Consider the following 21,295-nt stretch of genomic DNA (forward strand, 5'->3'; position numbering starts at 1 on the left):
ATACTACAGTGTTAAAAGACCAAGCAGATAGTTCAGTAAAGTACATATTTGATAGATACAGTAAATAATAAAAGTTTCTCAGGGTACAGGAGTTTTCTTTTGAAAGTTGTGACCGGAAACAGTTGTAGTTCACCTTGTTTACGTTGACAGTGGTCCAATAGTGACTAGTTTCCCAGGCTAACTAACCATCAGACGGTGTTCAGACAGGAGACATGGGACTGTGGAATCACCGAGGGGGGGAAACTCTTCTCCAAAACAACACAAACACAGGGAAAGAAGTCTTATCCAGCGAGAAGAAATTCATTGGAGCTTTACTTTTACACGTGTATTGATTTCTACTAAGACCGAACTAGAAGACTTAGATGACAACTGAAGTTATCCGTGCTTTTTTGATACCTAGGGCAAAGTGCCACTCCTTCGCTTAGCGCAACAGGTAGGTCGATACATTTTCTATCCTTTAAGGCTTTCTCACATCAAAAATAATGTTCTGAATTAACTTTAAAGTGTGTGAAAAGTGTTGTTGAAGCGTTGTTAAACCGTGGTGAGCTCAGCTTCGACGGTTGCTCACAGCGACAGGTGAGCCCTGAGTGGTGATGTCAGCCATATGCCGAGTCGCTTTGAAAAACAAAGAAATACAATAACGTCACCTTGCTATAGATAATAAGGTTGTTATAAGGCTGTATTAAATGGTAAATAAAGATTAAATAAAGTACGATAAGACCCCTTTAAGCTTTTGTTTTTAGATAGCCTACGCAAAATGTAGTTTTTGACACACTTTGGAGATGTGAGTGCACACCTGTTGCACTTAATGGCACATGGCTGTTAGCACACACTATAAAATAAAAAATACATTCATATAAGTTATCAATACGTTTATGAACTGTCAGTAGGCATGAGTGTAACTAAAAGAAAGCAAATAAGTCGTGTTTTCATATTTGTATTTGATCATTTATCCTTTTATACATTTTAATCTTTATTGTCCCTATTTATAAAACAATTATGGTAGACAAATACTATATATTTCAAAATATTGTGTTGGCCTTCAGATAGTGATCAGGCTGTAAAAGGCCCATCATGTGTTTGTTTTTATATCTAACTTAGGATCTTTTGCATTATTGATTAATTTCTTTATCCAAACATCTTATTATGCGAACATTTCAAAAGCCAAATTATATTTCAGTAGCCGTAATATATATTGAATCTTAGCTGAAATGATTAGAAGACTAACTGTTCATCGACAGAAAAATCATAAATAACACATTTTACATAGCCTCTCTAATATATGCTTTTGCAGTATCATTTTCTTTGTTTTATATCGTCTTAAACTGAACATCTTTTTGGTTTGGACAGACAAAACTAAATATTTAAAGACATCATTTTGGGCCTTTTAACTAATCTCTGTAAAACATGTCTAAAGCTGGTGCAAGCAAATGTTAGCCAATCAGTTTCTGTTCTCTAATCATACCAGCTGTAGTAGAATATAAATGTGTGTATCTTTGTAAAAACAAAATATATAAAAGTTTCAATATGTCCCTACAATGTTGTTAAAGTGACACACAGACGCTGATAAATTCCATCCAGGCCTGAACACATTCACTGCAGGCAGGTGAAGTTAATGAGTGAATGGGGGGCATTTGTCCTTTGTTAGGATGGAGTGGAGAGGCCGAGGAGTGGTCTTGAATTAGTTAACCAGAGCTCCTGTACACGGCCTTGAGCTATGTTTGCACATCTAACACGTAGCCCCGCTGAACCCTGGGTCGTTTAAAAAGGCACACAAACTTGATGCTTGAGCGCAAACCTGTCCTGTCTGCCGTTTATCTCTCAACACTCATGTTAACCGCCGTCTAGAAGCAGCTCTCATATATCAAATGTCTCTTTAAACTCTGTGATGGTTTTCTGGTCAGTTTTTTTTTACCTCAAGTCAGGTTAGATTTACAACATCCTGACAATTGATTTACACAATGTGCTCCGCTGCGGTTTGGAAAACACATTTTCCTGGCTTTAGAGGCAGACTCCACCCATGTGGCAGCCTATTAGACAAAACCAGCCATTAAAAGCGTATGCAAATATTATTTGCCCAAGGGCTAGTTTGCCTTGCAGCAGGATGGATGACTCGACCTGAAACAGGATGTAAACGGGTGAAAAGATCTCAATGCTGTTGTTGCACGGATAAAGATTGTGTAATGAATTTCCAAGAACATTTTATAATATGTAATGGATAAGGGAGTGTACTGACGCTCCTAAACAGATTTCATAATAAAGAAGCCTATTAATATATATATTTTCGGGCACTTTTGCATAGTCTTGTTGTCTTGTGTTACTGTCAGGATTTGACAGGGTGTTGGGTCTAAAAGCAGTACAAAGATGATGGCATGATAAACAAACAAAAACAGTTTAACACAAAAACAGGGGAACCAGGCAAACAGCACAAATAAAAACTGAACCTGTACAGACCATAGAGCACAAGAAGCGGATCGGGAACACAGGGAGAACCCACAGGAACATCTACGTACTGACAAAGAACAAAAGACTCAGCTGGAGAGGGGGAAACAGGGGCAGCAGGTGAACACAATCAGGCAGGAAAACACAGGAAAGTAAAACAAGACCATGACACATGAGAAAAAAGGCCTTTCCAAATCAAACAGGAAACAGAAATTCATGACAGTCAGAAGTGCCCTCTTCCTCTGCATGTCTTTCTATCTGAAGATGCTACTAATAGATACTTTTATTTAATGATTAATGAAGAATTACATTGAATATTTTGCTTATACAATATCAGAAAACACACTATTCAACTAAACAGCCTTATTTTGACTTGTATATTCAAACTTACTGTAAATATTAACCTGGATAATGTGTGCAAATATATCTCCGTAAAAACTAACATAAAATAAATGTGTACATTATCGTTGTTTGAATGGTTAGACCCACTTAAACATGTTGTTTAGCCCCTGTTTTATTTATAGCTGCATCACTGGCTCTATATGAAAAGAAAACGAGGTTTGTTTACTCGCTTAAAGTATAATCAAGAGCTCCTGGCTCAGGAGGATCCACGGGGGGAAAAACAGCAGCAGGTCTGTTTGCAGTGTGAGAGGAGGGGGGGGGGTGCTATTGATAAGAGAGGGCTGCTGTGTAATAGAGAGGAGAGACAGGGCATGTTTTCATCGGACTGCAGCTCAAGGCCAAATAAAAAGAAGTTTGGAGCTTGACCTCCCAAAATGTACATGGACTACTTTGAGTAAGTTGCTTGTGTAGGCGGAAAATCCATATCTAAATTGATCCATTACGAGTGTTAAATTAATATAAATTGGTCGGCATGACAACTCACCATGGATACACTTGCCTGATCGCACCAGGCGTATTCATATAAGACAGTTAAAGGCGAGCCCGTCGCATCCAAATCAATTGAAAATGAATTATGATTTGACAGATATTTAAAAGTGTTTTATTGTGAGGTTACACAATAACATCACTCTGACATCACTCGCTCTTTTATGGGAAGCATTATCAGGTGTGGGAGGTTATCTCATTTACTGTATATGCAGGCTATTAAAAGCTGGATGAAGCAGCGGGCGAGACAGCGCCACTTTTTCTTGTCATTGCTCAGACTTTAGCACGGTGTATTGACATTTCAGGCTGATTTGAAAAGCCTCAGAGCTGATAAGAGGCTACATTGACCAGCTTATCGAATGCTGCAGTTCTCTCTCAGCAGAGAAAGGCAGAGGTAACACCGGCAGCTACAAGGAAATCCTGCCAATAAGTGCTTCTTCTTTATTTGTGATATGGGATAATAGCCAGTTTCAGCTGAATTAAATGGAATGGATTTTAGATCAGGTTTAAATTAGCAACAGGTTGATTTTATATGACAATAAGAAAGACTGGATTACTGTACCTTTTGCTTTTCAAAGTACGAAATAAGGGATGCAACTTTATACCATCCGTTGGGGCTCGCCAATATTTCCATATCATTATGTATCGCCTTAAATGGAATGTTGAGATATTGTGATACCTCTGCATATCTTTCTGAGCAACTTCCAGTGATAACATCTGCTCTTATGTCAGTAAAAGGCTCATGTCATCCTGAGACCCATCATGCTTTTTTATTTTGGGAAAACGCAAGGCGGCTATGTAGACAAGCGGCTTCTCAATCTTGTCTTCCCTCAAAGGATGTGTTCAGGTAAACTCAATTGTGTGGGTCCAGAGCCCAAAATAATGTCTATAAAGTGATGTTTAGTACCAAAGATATTCAGTTTGGAGTGACATTAAAATAGATATGCTTCACATTCTTGCTTCAAGGCTAAACAGTTCATCTTTGCAGCTTTTTAGATCGGATTAGAGAAAGGGGACCTTGTTTTCAATTTGTAGGATTCACCACAAAATAACATTTTTTTACAAGGAAGCCCCAAAACAACAACAGTCCATCATATGGATGTGAGACGAGTTCGCCCACTTTTCCATCAACAAACCCCTCCCACGTTAACATGATCTCTCTTCTCACCGTACCTTCACACACACAAAACACAGACAAACACTCCAGAAGGTGTCAAGATATAAATGATACTTTATAAAGGTAACACTCAGCTTACATTACAGTTCCATCAGGGGACCGAGTTATGTAGCAACAGCGGGGTCCTTGTATTGAAAGACTCCTTTGTTGTAAAGTTCACCAGAGACCCTCGAGAGAAATATTCATATCTACACCTCAGGGCAACAACTCTCCGAATGAGCATTCAATTACTGTCTGAAGATAAGAGAAAAAGGGATTTGTATGATCTATCTATTAGGAGGCCTCTAAAGTTATTCAGGCTCTCTAATCCTCATCCACCTGCGTGTAGTTTCATATTCTTGGTATGTGCAGTGTTTAGACCCGCAACTCAAACCCTCGGTTAGACAGGAAAAAGGTTGTGGATAGATTTCAGTCGTCCAAGGGCAAAACAAAAACAATCGTTATCAGATATGCTGGAGGATGACTATATTTAGAGAGTGTTTTTTAGTTTTGAGGTCGTATGAGAGAACGAAGATCGAATCAGTACACCTATTTATTTGTATTTTCATCCTTATTATTCACCATTTAAACAGAAATACACCAGGAAACAACACATTTGCTATGAAGGGAATGGTGTCAGATGTCCGATCTCTCTATGTAATCCAAACGTCATTTTTTTTACATAGATGCTCCGACAACTAGTCCCCGTGTATGGCGAGCCAATCACTGGCAATTTGCTCTGTGCACATACGTCGATTAAGCGTTGATTAACCCCAACAGGTTATCACCGTTAGCTTTAGCAGTGTTAGCATCGTAAGCCAGCTCAGCCATCGCCATGTTGAGAACCGTATGGAGGTAATCTCAATGCACAAATGTACATATAGAGTGGGGTTGAAGGTGCCCTGTGTTTCCTCACAAAACATATCCTCTTGTTTACATGTTTACACTCTTCTTTTTTACTGCCTTTGAGCGATGCTACATTTTCAACACCTGTACATATTGTGAAACCATTGGCAGAAATATGTTTGACATCAATATGCTTCCTTGCAAGGAGTTATATGAGAACACACCAATCGCATCTCTGTGTGCTATCCATGAAATATGAAGCTACCGCCAGGGTTTACTTCTCTTGTCCAAAGGTTAAAAAAAGATCTGCCTTCTAGCACCTCTGAAGCTCACAGTATAATCCTCTCTGGTAATGAAACCCCTCAATTAGTGTGGAAAGAACCACTCACCACTCCTTCCCCGCATAATAACTGTTTTTAAACTAAACTCTTAACAGGTCAAATACATTTCAGCTGGACTCTTTCCAGAGGAAGAATTATGTTAAGCCTTATCTTTCCTGAGGAATTTCTCCACCCGCAGCAATCGTTCAATATTGGCTCTGACTGCCAGGTCCAGCGTTATCCCCTGGATTTCAATCCAGTCCACTTTTAGGGGACACTCTACAGCAATCTCAGTTTTATTGCACCTGTTTCTCCAAGATGAAATGTTTCAATTTCCCCCGGAGAAAACTCAGAAAGTGAAGGAACGGGAGCTGGCTGCCAGCGCTGAAATATCTCCCCCCTTCAGTAATCGTCCTCCAGTCCTCCCTATCATAAAACAAGAGCAATATATAAGATATTGAATAGCACAGGGAGCAGATCAAGCCCTGTTTTAGCCGGCCAACAATGCACAGATTGAATTCCTGATCTCGTTATGACTTTGGGGAGTCTCCAGGGAAACAACATGATTGGTCATTTGGATATGCTGCTGTGAATCTGAGTCCGATGCTGCTGTTACTGTGAAGCCTGCTGGATAGATTCCTCAATACTGTGAGGTGTACATGGCGTTGTTACAACTCACATCCTGCCTTCCTCATCAAGCTTTGCCATTACTTCATGATCTAAAATCTACTGTTTTAAAATGATTACATATATTTATCTAAGTTGTGATGGATGACAAGCATACAAATAAAAAGAGGTGTTCTGGATACTTGGAGTTAAATAAAGTAAAGGCATAACATGATAAAATACTGAAATAGTGGATTACTTCAGTAAAAACACTTCAGCTACACAACAGAGTATCTAGTTGTGGGTTGCGTTTGGGCTGGTTGTTATTGTTAGAATGTGCTGCTCTTTTCTGTCTTATGTGTCAACATTTTGATGGGCAAAGCAAGCACTTTAAAGACGTCTTCTCTCATCATCTTTTCATGAAGTTGTTACGCTTCAAGTTTGGCAGAACCACTTGCATTGAATCAGCTTCGGTCTAAAGAATCTAACTTTTCGGACCATGGGGAACTCTTTATTACCGCACTGGTTTTCCTCCTTCTCGCTGTGTAGTCTTAATATTTAACATGCCACACTGGTTTTCCCACTTCTCTCTGTGTATTTAAAGTTATTTACTCTGCAAACACAGTGGGGCTAAGATGACAGCTGCGAGTAGACACAGTGGAGCCAGAGCATAAGTCAGCCCGCCTTGTTAGTCATGTTTGTCTTCAGGCAGAGATCTTGGGAGTTGTCTTCGACGTTTGACGCTAATGTCACTTATTTATTTGTGATGTAACAAGCTAAAATGGCAGTGTGACTGTATCTCTGCCCTGAGGAGCACCTCCTCTCTGACTTTGAGCTCTTCCTACTGACTAGCAGCAGGATGCTCAGCCCGAGGTAGCTCTGCAGTCACATGGGCAGCACCCAGGCCACACTGAGAGAGTTTTTGCCTTGCAAATTGGGAACCCAACTCCACGAGGATGCAAACCAGCTTTTTCCGACCCAGGCAGCCAACCATCAGTCGGCCTGTGGGATGGTGTGTCCTCGTTATGTAAGAAACAGAAACATAGACAATTTGTTTCATTTAAAACAGGGGTGTCCAAACTACTGCCCGGGGGCCAAATGCGGCCCGCGGACCATTTTGAAACGGCCCTCACTCAGCAAATAAAAAAAGTATAATGACTTAAGTATAATAAACTTCTGCTTGTCTTACTTCTTAAATATATATGTTCAAATATGTTACACAGTAGTATTCATGTGTTAAGTTCCCATCAGCAAAAACATGTTGGTTTGCTATCCTGGCTCCAAAATGGTGGAATGAGCTCCCCATTGACATCAGGACAGCAGAAAGCTCACACATCTTCCGGCGCAGACTGAAAACTCATCTCTTTCGAACTCCCACTTTAGAGCGATAGAACTATTAACAAAGCACTTACATACTAACAAAGACTGGCTTATCTACAGCCAGTTTGAGTAGCACTTGAAATGTTTATGGCTCTATGAAACCTGATGGTACTAATGATTTGTTTTCTTCCAGGTTCTATCTTCGTGGTCTAAATGGCACTTATTGTAAGTCACTTTGGAAAAAAGCGTCAGCTAAAATGCAATGTAATGTTAATAGGCCCAATTTTCCAAATAAACTCAGTCAATTAAAGTTGAAACATGTTCTACACAAATCTAAAGTTTGATAAGAAAAAGCCCAATTAACAAATGTACATACAACCTGGAAATGACCCTTCATATTTCCCCCTAAATTATAAGCAATCTGAAAGCTTCCTGTTTTAAGGCCCGAGCTGCTAACGAAGAAAGTAACACCCTCTGTGAGAGCTGTGATGTACGTCGTTCTTTACAGCATTTTCAAGTATCAGAATAATTTTAGATAGCATTGATTTACTTTTCCAACTTCCTAACGTAACTTATGAGGCCAATATACCTCGTAGGATGGTGGCCCAGCCCCTTTCGTATATTCCTCTGTATGTGGCCCTCGTGAAAAACCCCCTGATTTAAAACATTTAATTGCACCCTGTTTTAGTCCAGTAATAATGAACTCCCACAAACAAGAGCTGAGTAAACAACGCAGCCTTCGCGTAAGAATGAAGAAGAATGGTTTTAGCGTTCACATCCCTGTCACAAGTGGGCTTCATTATGTCCAAGCTTGTTATTCCCCATGATTTGACACATGAGAGGGAAAGTCATGAGATGAGCTGCAGGGGTAAATATTACTTGGAAGAATTACTTTGTTCCATTTTGTCTTCAACCTCCTGTTTCTAAATGCTATATCTTTGGAGGGACCTCGTGGTCACAACTATCCGGCAACAAATACAAAAAACGGACTAGTCATGCATACTTATCTGCGGGTTTGAAATGTCTTTTTAAGAAATGTATGTATTATACAAGTATATCTTAGTGCTTACTGTTTGTTTTTATTTGTACTGTAAAATGCCTGGCTCCGTAGGCTACAGGCTAAAAGATACTATGTAGTCAGGGGCAGTCTCCAAATNCTCTTCTACATCACCATGTGTCCCCTCTTCTTCATGTCTCTTCTCAACATGTGTCCCCTCTTCTTCATGTCTCTTCTACATCAACATGTGTCCCCTCTTCTTCATGTCTCCTCTACATCAACATGTGTCCCCTCTTCTTCATGTCTCTTCTACATCAACATGTATCCCCTCTTCTTCATGTCTCTTCTACATCAACATGTGTCCCCTCTTCTTCATGTCTCTTCTACATCAACATGTGTCCCCTCTTCTTCATGTCTCTTCTACATCAATATGTGTCCCCTCTTCTTCATGTCTCTTCTACATCAACATGTATCCCCTCTTCTTCATGTCTCTTCTACATCAACATGTGACCCCTCTGTGGAAAGAGACTCTGAAAGTTTCAGGAACAAAGATTCTCTCTCTTTTTGATCCATTTCTATAAAAACCTGTCTGAAAATGAGCTGATCAGATTTTGGCCACTTTATGATGTCATAACGATGTCTTGTCTTGTGTAACCATTAGCCAATCAGCAACCAAGGTAACTCCCCCCCCCCCCTTATCACCTGAATCTCCTCCTAGAGCACCATTGTGTTCTTTGTAACCAAATGTCTCTCAGAGGGGCGTGGGGAGGGGCTCCTTATTTTTCATCTAAAGTAACAGACAGAGAATCAGCACTTTGGAAACAGGGCTGAAACAGACGGGATTATGGGTAATGCTGCAATGATCTGTTTGGTGTTTCAGCCAATCAGAGACAGGCTCTGTATATATCTGAGACCTGTGATATATTGATGAGAAACAGTATGATAGGAGACCTTTAATCCTTATGTGTTCCCCATCCAGGCAGTGCCACAGTGGAGCGAGAGGGGATGTCCGGCGCTCTGGTGAAAGACATGAGGAACTACTTCCAGGTCAGCCCAGAGTATTTCTCCATGCTGTTAGTGGGGAAGGATGGTAACGTGAAGTCCTGGTACCCCTCCCCCATGTATTCCATGGCCATCATCTACGAGCTGGTGGACTCCATGCAGCTGCGCAGGCAGGAGATGGCCATCCAGCAGTCACTGGGCATGAGATGTCCTGAAGACGAGTACGGAGGATATGGATACCACCAACATGGATATCAGGATGGGTATCACCAGGGTTATGGGTACTAAGAAGAGTAACATCTCCCTGAGGATCCTCTTACTTTCCATCCCTTCTTTCCTTCCCATCCTCTAAACACTTCCAACATCCCTTCTTTCCTTCCCATCTTCTAAACCAGGGGTGTCCAAACTACGGCCCGTGGGCAAAATGCGGCCCGCGGAGCATTTTGAATCGGCCCTCACTCAGCAAATAAAAAAAGTATAATGACTTAAGTATAATAAACTTCTGCTTGTCTTACTTCTTAAATATATGTTCAATTATGTTACACAGTATTCACGTGTTAATAAGCTCACTTTTCAAATAAATTCAGTCAATTAAAGTTGGAAACATTTTCTAACAAGTTTAAGTTGATAAGAAAAAAGCCCAATAACTTATTTACATAACAACCTTGAAATAAACAGAATGAAGTAAACCCTCTGGAGAACTTTGATGGAAGCTGTTTTTTTCTTAAAAGCATTTTCAAGTATCAAGAATAATTAACCTACATTGGATTGACTTTTCCAACTTATAACTGAACTTATGAGGCAAAATACATCTAGAGAGCGGCCCAGCCCTTCGTATATTTTTCTGTATGTGGCCCTCGGTTAAAAAAGGTTGGACACCCCTGCTCTAAACACTTCCTTTATGCCCTGCTGTTGATTCTCAGGCATCACTTCTTTCCTACCCTATTCTCCACCTCCTCCCTGAATTTTTTTAGCACTTAGTGAAAGCGTCACACCTGTTGCTTTCACCTTTCCACATCTTAAATATATATATATATATATATGTATTGCATAGTACGTCCTTGAGGACGAGTACGGAGGGTATGGATATCACCAACATGGATACGAACATGGATACCAGGACGGGTATCACCAGGGTTATGGGTCCTAACATTTCCCTGAGGATCCTCTTTACTTTCAGCCATCACTTCTTTCCTTTTCCTCAGAGATGGCAAAAGTACAGACATCCTTTACTCAAGTAGAAGCAGCTGTTTTAAAGAGTACCTGACCTCCCTTTATATTAAGCACAATAATGTCATTGTTAGCTAATGAATGTTTCCATGGTGACCAACGGCAACATGACAACGTTTTCATTGGTCCCTCTTCTTTAGAGAAGACCAGGAAATGATGGATACACGGATCGTGTTCAAATCAATAGGCACGCAATGACTCTAAATAATAATGATCACGCCACCAAACACACATTCANACGTGCACTCCGCATCGGCCAAACAGCTCGCTGCATCCGCACTGCGAGGGGGACCCAAGTTCCCATCAGCAAAAACATGTGGGTTTGCTATCCTGGCTCCAAAATGGTGGAATGAGCTCCCCATTGACATCAGGACAGCAGAAAGCTCACACATCTTCCAGCGCAGACTGAAAACTCATCTCTTTCGACTCCACTTCGAGCGATAGAACTATTAACAAAGCACTTACATACTAACAAAGGACTGGCTTATCTAAAGCCAGTTGAGTAGCACTTGAAATGTTTTGGCTCTATGAAACCTGATGTACTTATATGATTCTGTTTTCTTCAAGGTTCTATCTTCGTGGTCTAATGCACTTATTGTAAGTCACTTTGGAAAAAAAGCGTCAGCTAAATGCAATGTAATGTTAATAGGCCCAATTTTCCAATAAACTCAGTCAATTAAAGTTGAAAACATGTTCTAACAAATCTAAGTTGATAAGAAAAAAGCCCATTAACAAATGTACATAACAACCTGGAAATAGACCCTTCATATTTCCCCTAATTATAAGCAATCTGAAGCTTCTGTTTTCAGGACTGAGCTGCTAACGAAGTAAAGTAAACCCTCTGGAGAGCTGTGATGTAGGCTGTCGTTCTCTTACAGCATTTTCAAGTATCAAGAATAATTTAGATACATTGGATTTACTTTTCCAACTTCTAACGTAACTTATGAGGCAATATACCTCTAGTGAGTGGCCCAGCCCTTCGTATATTCTTCTGTATGTGGCCCTCGGTGAAAAACCCCTGATTTAAAACATTTAATTGCACCTGTTTTAGTCAGTAATAATACAACTCCAACAACCAAGAGCTGAGTAAACACGCAGCCTTCCGTAAGATGAAGAAGAAGTGTGTTTTACGTCACATCCCTGTCACAAGTGCTTCATTATGTCCAAGCTTGTTATGTCCCCATGATTTGACACATGAGAGGGAAAGTCATGAGATAGACTGCAGGGGTAAATATTCTTGGAAAGATTATCTTGTTCCATTTTGTCTTCACCTCCTGTTTTTAATGCTATATCTTTGAAGGGACCTCGTGGTCACACACTATCGCAAATACAAAAAAACGGACTAGTCATCATTTACTTATACTGCGGGTTGAAATGTTTTTAAGAAATGTATGTATTATACAAGGTATATCTTAGTGCTACTGTTTGTTTTATTTGTACTGTAAAATGCTCTGGCTCCGTAGCTACAGGCTAAAAGATATAAATGTAGTCAGCAGTCTCCAATCCTTTTAGTGGCAGCTTTATCTGCGTGAAACTTGGACAATAGTTTATTAATGCAATTCTAATTAAACTGTTTTAGTTTACCCTTCATGTAACCGTATTTTATTAAGAGAAATGTGCATCATTTAACTTGAAGTTATTGCTTAACTACCCCGCTGTCATAACATTTAATAATCCATGTACTGTCACGGTGTTTTTATCTGTAGTGAAAACATGGTGCCAGGAAAGGAGCTAAACTTATTCAAGCTCATAATTAATTCACATCAATCCAGTCAGAGGGTTTAGGGCCATTCTTTTTCAACAAATAGATATGTAGTTGGATTTGTGATGAAGTTCCCCGAATGCATTGAGGCAGCCCGCAAGCACATTAAAACATCCCTAAGGGTAAAGACAGCGGATAGAGGCAGACACATATCACCGAGATATGAGATGTACATAATGCACAACAACGCAACAACCATCGCTCAACAAACAACAGGAAGAGGACATCTGGTGGAGGGGGAAATCAGCATGAGAGGATTGGGAGTTGGAGCCCGTCAGATGATTATTAACCTGTTTGAATGTGACCAGTAATTGTAAAAGTCAGCTGATACTGACTTCTTCCGGGACCGATGCGGCACTCCATTAGTGTGATAGTTCCCGATGCCCGCTGGGAAATTACCTCCTGTCTTACCCCCCTACTGGAAGATAAGGGACTCTTGGTTGGTGGGTGCAACCGTGTGGAACAGGGTCCTCTATTTAAAGCACCACTGAATCTCCAAATTGCACTTTTCATGCTACACCCTCTTGGCTTCTTCAACAGTAGCTGCGAATGTGTGCCGGTTAAAATGTTGAATGTGTGTTGGGGATTGTTTCAGCTCGGTTACAGTCCACCTCGTTTCTATGAAGGACAAGGAGAGAATAGAGGCCGCTCAAAGACAAGAGGAGTGTATTTTGAGATTTGTTCTGTGTTTGAGCTGACTTTGTTTGGCTCTTTTTTATGTTTTGGTGCGTAGAAGCAAACCTGTACAGGGGTGATGAGACGCCTCGGGAAAGCAAAGTCATGCTTTGCTGCTTTGTGAGCAAACAACACAGTCTTTCATGTTCAAACAATGTGACCTCACAAAGAGTGGTGCAGTGTTTACGTGTTGTTGTAGGCCAACCTGGAAGTTAGCATCGCAATGGCTGCCTCAACACAAAAGCAATGGGATTTTTCCATGGTTTTTGGAATATTGTGGCAAACACACATCTGTTCAGAGGGATAATCTCCACATATTGACACCATGTGTAATTGCTGAAGCCTGAATGTAATGGGCAGAAGTGAAAAGCTAACATCAGGCTATAAACTCTTGACTACTTGACTATCACTTTATGCTACAGGCCGATTCGTGTGTAGCTTGATGACGTTAAGTAATCGTATTTAGTCACTTTTAAGCCACCTCTCTTTTAGGACATGGAACATGGTGGACATTCACCAGTGGGGAATTTACTCACATATTTGAAGTCGTAGAACAATACGTGAACATCTCGTTAGCTTCTATGTCCGAAGACATTTTAAACCAAAAGCTTGAGAAAACCCAAAGCGCTAAAACGCTGACTCGGGTAGGGTTAGGGTTAGTGAACAGGCCCTCTTTAGATTTTCTTTTTTAATGCTTACATGTTGAATGAATTTCCTCCACATAACTAAAACTATGGCACATTCTTCTTACCTCACACTTTTTAACAAATCCCATGAAAAAACAACAATGAATCACCAACAAGTACTTCCTGTGTTGCTATGTTGATATGTTCAACACCAATGCCCCTCCAAGCAAAAGTCAAATGACAAGTACAATACAGACTTATCCTTTTAAATAAATATTGTTGTTCATATGTGCTTTGATAGTATTTGTAATTAAATGAAGCAGCACCCGAAAGTTATTGAACTCATCCCACTGTTGAAAGATTGGACCAAAGGTAAAGGACGGACCTGCAGGGTCAGAAAGTTGGGGTTAAGAATAGAAACGTCTCGTGGGCAGACATATTTCCTTTCTTCCACAAAGAGATACTGTGTCCTCTATCTGCTTCTCCTTCGCTCTCAGACAAACCCATTCAAGACTCAGTGATTAATTATTTACCCAGGCAATGAAATGCCAAAGCCTAGAGAAACACACCACCAGGAGAGAAAAGGTCACTCGTAGACACACACTCCACAACACACACTGCCACACAACAGTGATGGATGGCAATAACATCTTTATCGGTGCTTCAGGCAGACAGAGTTTTCATCCTTGTGTCCAAACACCGTCGGGACCAAGGGCAAAGCAAAAACTTGAGTGATGAGACGAATTCCTCGAGAGGGCGCTCATTTAAAAACCGCTCACATGTCAGAGTTGGTGAACCGTCCGATCAATAGCATCTCGCAATCAGTCAAAGTGTTTGCTGTAGTTCCTGTGGCTGAAGAATGAATGTAGCCTCTATAGCTTGGACATTGATGGCAAATGTCACCTGCTTTAAAATATATATTACAGAAGTTGTGCTGCTTCAGATTGCCTGATGTCTTTGTTTATGTCCCTTCACAGCTCCACTACACAGCTGGCCAAATGGGGTGCCAATGCTGCAGGATGATAAAGAGGTGAGTAATTACCTCTGTTTGGTTTTGGGATCCTTTAAAGAGAAACTGATATATGATTGGTTCATTCAAACTCCATTTCTTTAACTTTCCTCTAGTGACATGTAGCCAGTTTTTGTTTCATGTTTGATGGTTTTGAAATATAAATAATGTTCACCCCAAGACATGGAGGTCTTTCAGTTGTGGTACTCACTAGATTGAAGAAGTATAAATAAAGTATAACAAGGGATCCAAAAACACTGTCTCTCCATTTAAATAATTTACAGACCTTACAGTGAACATGTAAGGTCTGTAATATTTGATGTGGGTGTTGCTTTTTGCCTTTGTTTGAATCTAGTGCCTTCAGCAGGTTTTTACTCACATTAGATTTAGCTCTACTAAATGCTAGCAAGCTAATGTGCTAAACTACAATGGGAAACATGATAACTGCTTACTAGCATTGCCATTGTAAGCATGTTAGCATTAAGCACTTTGTCTTTCTGATAAATCAACTTATTTTAAGCGCTAATTCGTGTTAGCTCTTTAGCATAGATTCCAGTCCGCCTCCTCACTAACAGCCTCTCGCTAGATTTCCTTATCTGCAGGTGAACAGGGACAATTCAAATGTCTCCTTGCCCACATAATGATTTCTTGTCTCATTTCATGCAGATAGTGAAGGGTCCATTTATAAATGATGTCTGCGCTGAGCCTCACGTGGGCTCTTTGTGCAAACTGAGTCAATATGCCAATAGCCATCACCCTTGGTTACTGTATTTCCTTGCAGGACTGTCTGCTCATTAAAAGCCTACACGGCATCGTTGTCAGGGTCTGACATCACGGTGCTTTTTGAGGTGAGCGAGGAGATAGAAACAGGGGCCGGGAAACAATTTTGATTGCAGATTAATGAAAAGGCACACTGGGATTCGCATACCACAGCCGCAATCCCCCTCCTCACTTTTTCTTTCCTTTCCCATGTCAAAGACACACATGTGAATGCGTGCGACACACACACATACCTCTGTTATTGTCTGGAGTGTCACATTTCTGGGCTTAGTGGTGTTTAGGGTTGGCAGGGTGGGCTTTTAGGTTACTGGGTCAACAATTCAGTCTCTGTGAGCTGACACATTCCAGGCTGATGCTTTTATTTTGAAAAAGAAAATATTTGAATTTTCTTATTTACAAGGACTCTGGCAAAAAAAAAATCTCCAGAACTAGTTTTAATGTATATTTGATCCAAAACAATAAAAACAGTGAGTCTTAGCGGTCAGAATTCTTCACATTTACCACCAAATGTGACATTTGATCTTATTTAAAGGCAGTGCATGAAGCCTCACCCCAAACAAGCTAAAGCAGAGGCCTCACTAAACATTTTCAAATGTATCAAAAGTTTTTTGTGAGATATTTCCTTTTGACTTGATAGTAATTATATTTTCATTGTAGCTTTACCAATGTTTCCTTTGCTTCTGGCTTAAAGAGACATTATACACCCAAATGAATGTGCCTATCAACCCAAAGTATGGGCTTTTTGGGAGGGGGGCTTAAAGGGACGGGCGCTAAAACAGAGCATTTGAGACAGAGGGTGAATACAGGTATATACAAAAGAATAATGTCTTTTTTGAACATTGCTAGCAACAAAGCTTGCAAGTTATGCCCCCCTTTAATATGAAAATGCACTCGAGACAAAGATGTTCATCGTAGGCTAAAGTTGTAGTGGCATAAAATCAACTTGTACCACTGACTGCATTATATTTCAAACCATTATAACCAGCTTCAATCTAATGCTAGAAGTGAGTTGGCATTGTGCGCACATACTGCAGGGATGGCTTATCGTTGTATTAGCTCAAAGGAATCTTACACTATAACATAATCCCAATTTGACCTAATGCAGTAAACGGCAACTTGCCTGCCGAGCTTTCGCAGGTAAAACATATGCAAATAAAATCTTCTTCTAGGGCGGAGGTGCATCCTATAAAAAGAACTCTTTAACATAAAAAACACCACAGAGAGGGAACCCCGATGGAGAGAGGAAGGAGGAACTCTCAAGAACCAAATGCATCTACTTATATGCTCATTTGAATAGAGCAGCTGAATTTCTCTGAGTGACTTGTTGTCCTCAAAATGGTTATTTTTAGGTCTGATAACTACTGTCACACTAATATTCCAAATGTATTCAACCTTCCCAAGCATTTCGAGGCTTTTGTCTCAAAAACTGTAGCAGAAAGGCTGCTTCCAGACAATAGCTTGGAGAAAGAAAGTACTTCCTCCTGGCCGTTTATGTCCAGCTTCATGACTCATTGGTCTTATTTTTGTATTAGATGTGTGTTTGTTTGTGTGGCTTGAGCCTCAAATTTCACCTTGGCTCAGCGGCGGCGCTGCCCAGGAGCGAGAGAAATGGAAAAACATTCATTTTCTCAGCTCTCCACTGTGAAGGGAGACAGAGGGGAGGATGCAGGGTGAGGGAGCGAGAGTTGTTTAAGTGTGTGTGTGTGTGTGTGTGTGTGTGTGTGTGTGTGTGTGTGTGTGTGTGTGTGTGTGTGTGTGTGTGTGTGTGTGTGGGCGGTGGATGGTTGTGTGTCTGCTTACCAGGAGTCCTTGTTAAGAACAAGAATAGTCTGAAGTCAAAAAAGAGGTGTTGAGATTTTTTTTTAAATACAGTGAGTCTGAAAGAAAAGGACATCTTGAGACAGAAAGAGGAGGCAATCGATGGAAAGACTCGAGTGAAGGCGCTCAGATCAAGGACAAGTGAAGTGCAAAGGGACGGTAGACGAAAGAGAGACGAGGAGGCGGTTAGAGCGAGGCTCCTGGAGAGGTGTGAGATGGAGGCAGCTCTGCCGGGGTTACGACTCAAAACAAATGAAATGACAAAACATGAGGCTCTCGCAGCAGGTAATGTCTGACAGCCTGTTACTCTGTCAACAAAATAAAGCCCACCTGCCAACACTCTAATACCTGTCGAGCTGTGTGAGATCTTGTGTTTATAATGTATACCATTGTAGGAAAACTCTCCATCAGATAGGGGTTGAAGCACTTCCTTGTTTGCTTTGTATTAATCTGATTGAGAATGAAAACATTGTTATGAAATGCCCTCTTCGCATAATAAGTGCTCATTATTTTTAGAAAACAAAGTGTGAATTAATTTCCATTTATTAGCATTTTTTGGTTTTATTTACTTGACTTTACGCATAATCAGCTTCCATTTGTTTTGTTTTATCCAACAGTTGTTTTTTAAAACTGTTAGACGACCTTTTACTTTAATTTATTTACAGTAAATAATTTAGGAAGTTGGGTGATTTTCTCGTAGACTTCTATACAAACTGATTTATTTTTGGAACCAGTGATGTCGCCCCCTGCTGGCCATTAGTAAAAATAAAACTTTAGGCACTACCCCATTGTCTCCACTTTTCAGAACCAGAGGTGGCCACCTACTCTGACCCTTTTGAAAGGTTTTGAAAGTACTTTTTTCTGTCTGTCTCTCCCAGCTACATGTACGACCCCTCGGTGGCGGTGGATGTGAGGAAGACGGACTCTGCCAGCAGCTCGCTCTACCAGCCGCACCAACTCCCCCGCTGCGACCCGCTGCAGAAGCAGAAGCAGGGCTTCAACAACCTGGGCTACAGCAAGTCCAACGACAGCACGCTGAAACTGGAGGTGGACAACAACCACGTCAACCACAGGCTGCACTCACAACCCAACGAGCCCCACAGGCAGGCGACAGATGGAGGTCTGTACATCATCCAGCCAGAAACTCTGGGACCCAGGTGGGTGATGCAGGAAAGAGGCCAGAGCCAAGTCCCCGTTTACCCCAACAGACAGGAGAACCAGAGGAGCTTCTCCGAGCAGGAACGCCATGTGACGAAGAGCAGGTGGGACAACGGCGTAACGGAGTGTGTGATTGGCAGAGAGAGCCTGTCAGCAGACGAGATAGACGAGGGAGTGGGCGGGACTCCGGACTATCTGTTTGACACGGGGGACGAAGGGAGCGTCCTGTCGGTGGACCTCCAGACCAGCACCACCAGCCTGTCCTCTGTCGACACCAGGGACGGGCTCCGACTGCCCAAGGGTCTGGACGTTTCAACGGTGGAGAGCGGGATCTCGGTGATGAAGAGCGAGGACGAGGAGGAAGGGGAGGTGCATAGCGTCATGGACTCGATGGTGGCAGAGGCTCTGGCTGCTCTAGAGGCTGCGACGGCCGGGGAGGAGTACGAGTGACAGGACGCCTCACAAAAATGTCCCAAATTGGGATCAATTAAGTACTATCTTATCTCTTATCTTATCACCAAACAACTCACGGACCTGAATGCAACTTGACGGTGTGTTCAAAACCACCACGTAACTTTAAAGATCATGGAACGAATGAAGGAAAACTAAATAAGTACAGATTTATTTTTGAACTCAAAATCTTGTATATTTTTTTATTTTGGACACTTTGACAGAAGATGTTTGCCTTGTGAAGAAGGCAACTTTTCAAATGCCACGAGTGAGAGGTTTGTAGACGATAGATATCAGATCTTTGAAAGAACTGTGTTTAACACTCCACAGTCCTAACATGTGCTCATCCGCTGCTTTGCCATGTCCATACTGCCCTTTTACAGGTGGATGTTTGCTTCATTCTGGAGCATAGCTATGCTAATTGCTAGCATAGAGCTAATTGTGAACACACAGTCTTTGCCAGGGGCGGACTGGGACTAAATATCAGCCCGGGAAACTCGACCGGCCGACCGGCCCAACTCGGTACCGCAAGTCAATTGTCAACGGAGGGTGCTAGTGAATTGACCGACCGACCGGCCCACCTGGAAACTCCCGGTATTCCCACTGGCCAGTCCGCCCCTGGTCCTTGCCATAGCTTGCGGTCCCTTCAGGAATCTCGCCCTCGTTTCACTGAGCAGGCGAGAGAGGAAAGGTCATGTTTTTTTTATAACTATGTTAATGTCTTCGGTTTGTATTTATAATATCCTCACTTACATTGATTTATTCTGAGAAGAAACAGGATGGAGGACGAGGCAGCGGTCCTTATTTATAACTTTTTGTGTCATCATTAATTCCGTCATAATTAAGCAGAATGAATATCGTATCTACTTTGAAATTTAGGAAGATTAGTTTACACACTGTTGTTACATCATCACATACATGTACACTGACAACTCTTTGTTTTTCTGTCAATAATGTAACTGATTGCACAACATTACAGAGTGGGACCACTTTAGTTTCCGCAGCCTTTTAACCTTAGCTTAACGAGATCAGAAGGGGAACCATAAAGCAGTTTCGACAGAGCCAAGTTTTTTTAACGATAGCCTGCCAGACAAAACCTAAAATCCCAGTCAGAGAGATAAAGGAAACCGTGATGATTTTCCTAAACGTAAAATACGTTGTTTTGAGCAAGCCAACACTTACAATACACAACATTTTACGTTTTTTGGGGACGTTTTTGAAGCCAGGGGCTACAAAGGAAGATTGCTTTGACCCCTGAGGCGAATTTGTCATATTTGGCTATACAAATCAAATGGACTTGGCTTGACCTTATCGTCTCGCAACGTGGTTCACCCCTCAGCTAAGGTTAAATCATTGGATAGAAACGCACCAAAGGGCCGTCAATTCCCCCGACTAGCTCTGTTTTTTCAGGTCAGGCTTTGTGTTTCTAGCTGGCCTATGACATTAGTTCAACCTGCAGCTTGGTTAAGTGCCTTATAAGGAACTGATTGAGGTTAGATGGTGAGCGTGTGATAATACGCTGTTTTGCTCATTGAAGTTCTGAGTTCTGCGACTCCCCTTATCACTCATTGTTTGCCGGCCAAATCATTTCTACTATATTTGTATTGTAAAATAAAGGAATTGACTTTAAACATTTGCAAGCTGTGATGTACTTTGTGTGTCCAACATATCCAGTATTTTCAAGTAATATCATTAGGTAGTAGGGTAAACGGTGCCGAAAGGCTTTAAAGCTAGTAGTTTGCTAGATTTCGGACTCTCCGGTACTCCCTGGCAGCGCGCCGGACATTTGAACATATCTTCATACAGGCCGAACGGTGGTACTAAAGCTTCTGTATCAGTCACCTAAAGCCATTGGCCATTTTTCCCATTGACTGACATTTGGAAAGAGACGTTTGTAAATCAATGCTTACGTTTTGTTTGTTTTTTTACACCAACTCCCCAGTACGAACACTTGAATTGCCCTTATTTAAATCATTAGCGCTAAAAGCTGAATCCAGTTATTGTCCCTGTCCATTCATTAGATCGAGCCAAGACAGGATTGGAGGCGGGGCTTAAGGACAATTAAAGTGCCCAGTTGGCAATCTTAGGAACAAAATGGGTAGTTTAGATATTGAAAGTTAGGCTGTATCCAGTATAACATATATATATATATATATATATGGTGTTCCTTCCCTTCAAAGGTCAGCTAGTAAGCACATATACTACATATA

General features: G+C 41.2%; 2 protein-coding genes across 2 annotated transcripts; both read left to right on the forward strand.

Moving 5' to 3' along the window:
• The first annotated feature begins 208 nt into the window (after positions 1-208).
• Positions 209-20,694, forward strand: LOC104957273 (uncharacterized). Its single transcript, XM_010784888.1, has 3 exons — positions 209-433; positions 14,848-14,900; positions 18,356-20,694. Exons 2-3 carry the CDS (start codon positions 14,869-14,871, stop codon positions 19,083-19,085), a joined length of 762 nt encoding a protein of 253 aa, XP_010783190.1. The 5' UTR covers positions 209-433; positions 14,848-14,868; the 3' UTR covers positions 19,086-20,694.
• On the forward strand, positions 9,539-10,852 carry LOC104957272 (coiled-coil domain-containing protein 80-like; the record flags this gene model as incomplete). The annotated part of the gene is made up of 2 exons (XM_010784887.1): positions 9,539-9,925; positions 10,462-10,852. A coding segment is annotated over one exon (327 nt), but the record flags the coding sequence as incomplete, so codon positions are not given.
• Positions 20,695-21,295: the final 601 nt, after the last annotated feature.

The sequence above is a fragment of the Notothenia coriiceps genome, unplaced genomic scaffold, assembly GCF_000735185.1.
Source record: "Notothenia coriiceps isolate Sejong01 unplaced genomic scaffold, NC01 NC01_scaffold00026613, whole genome shotgun sequence".
Classification (NCBI taxonomy): Eukaryota; Metazoa; Chordata; class Actinopteri; order Perciformes; family Nototheniidae; genus Notothenia; species Notothenia coriiceps.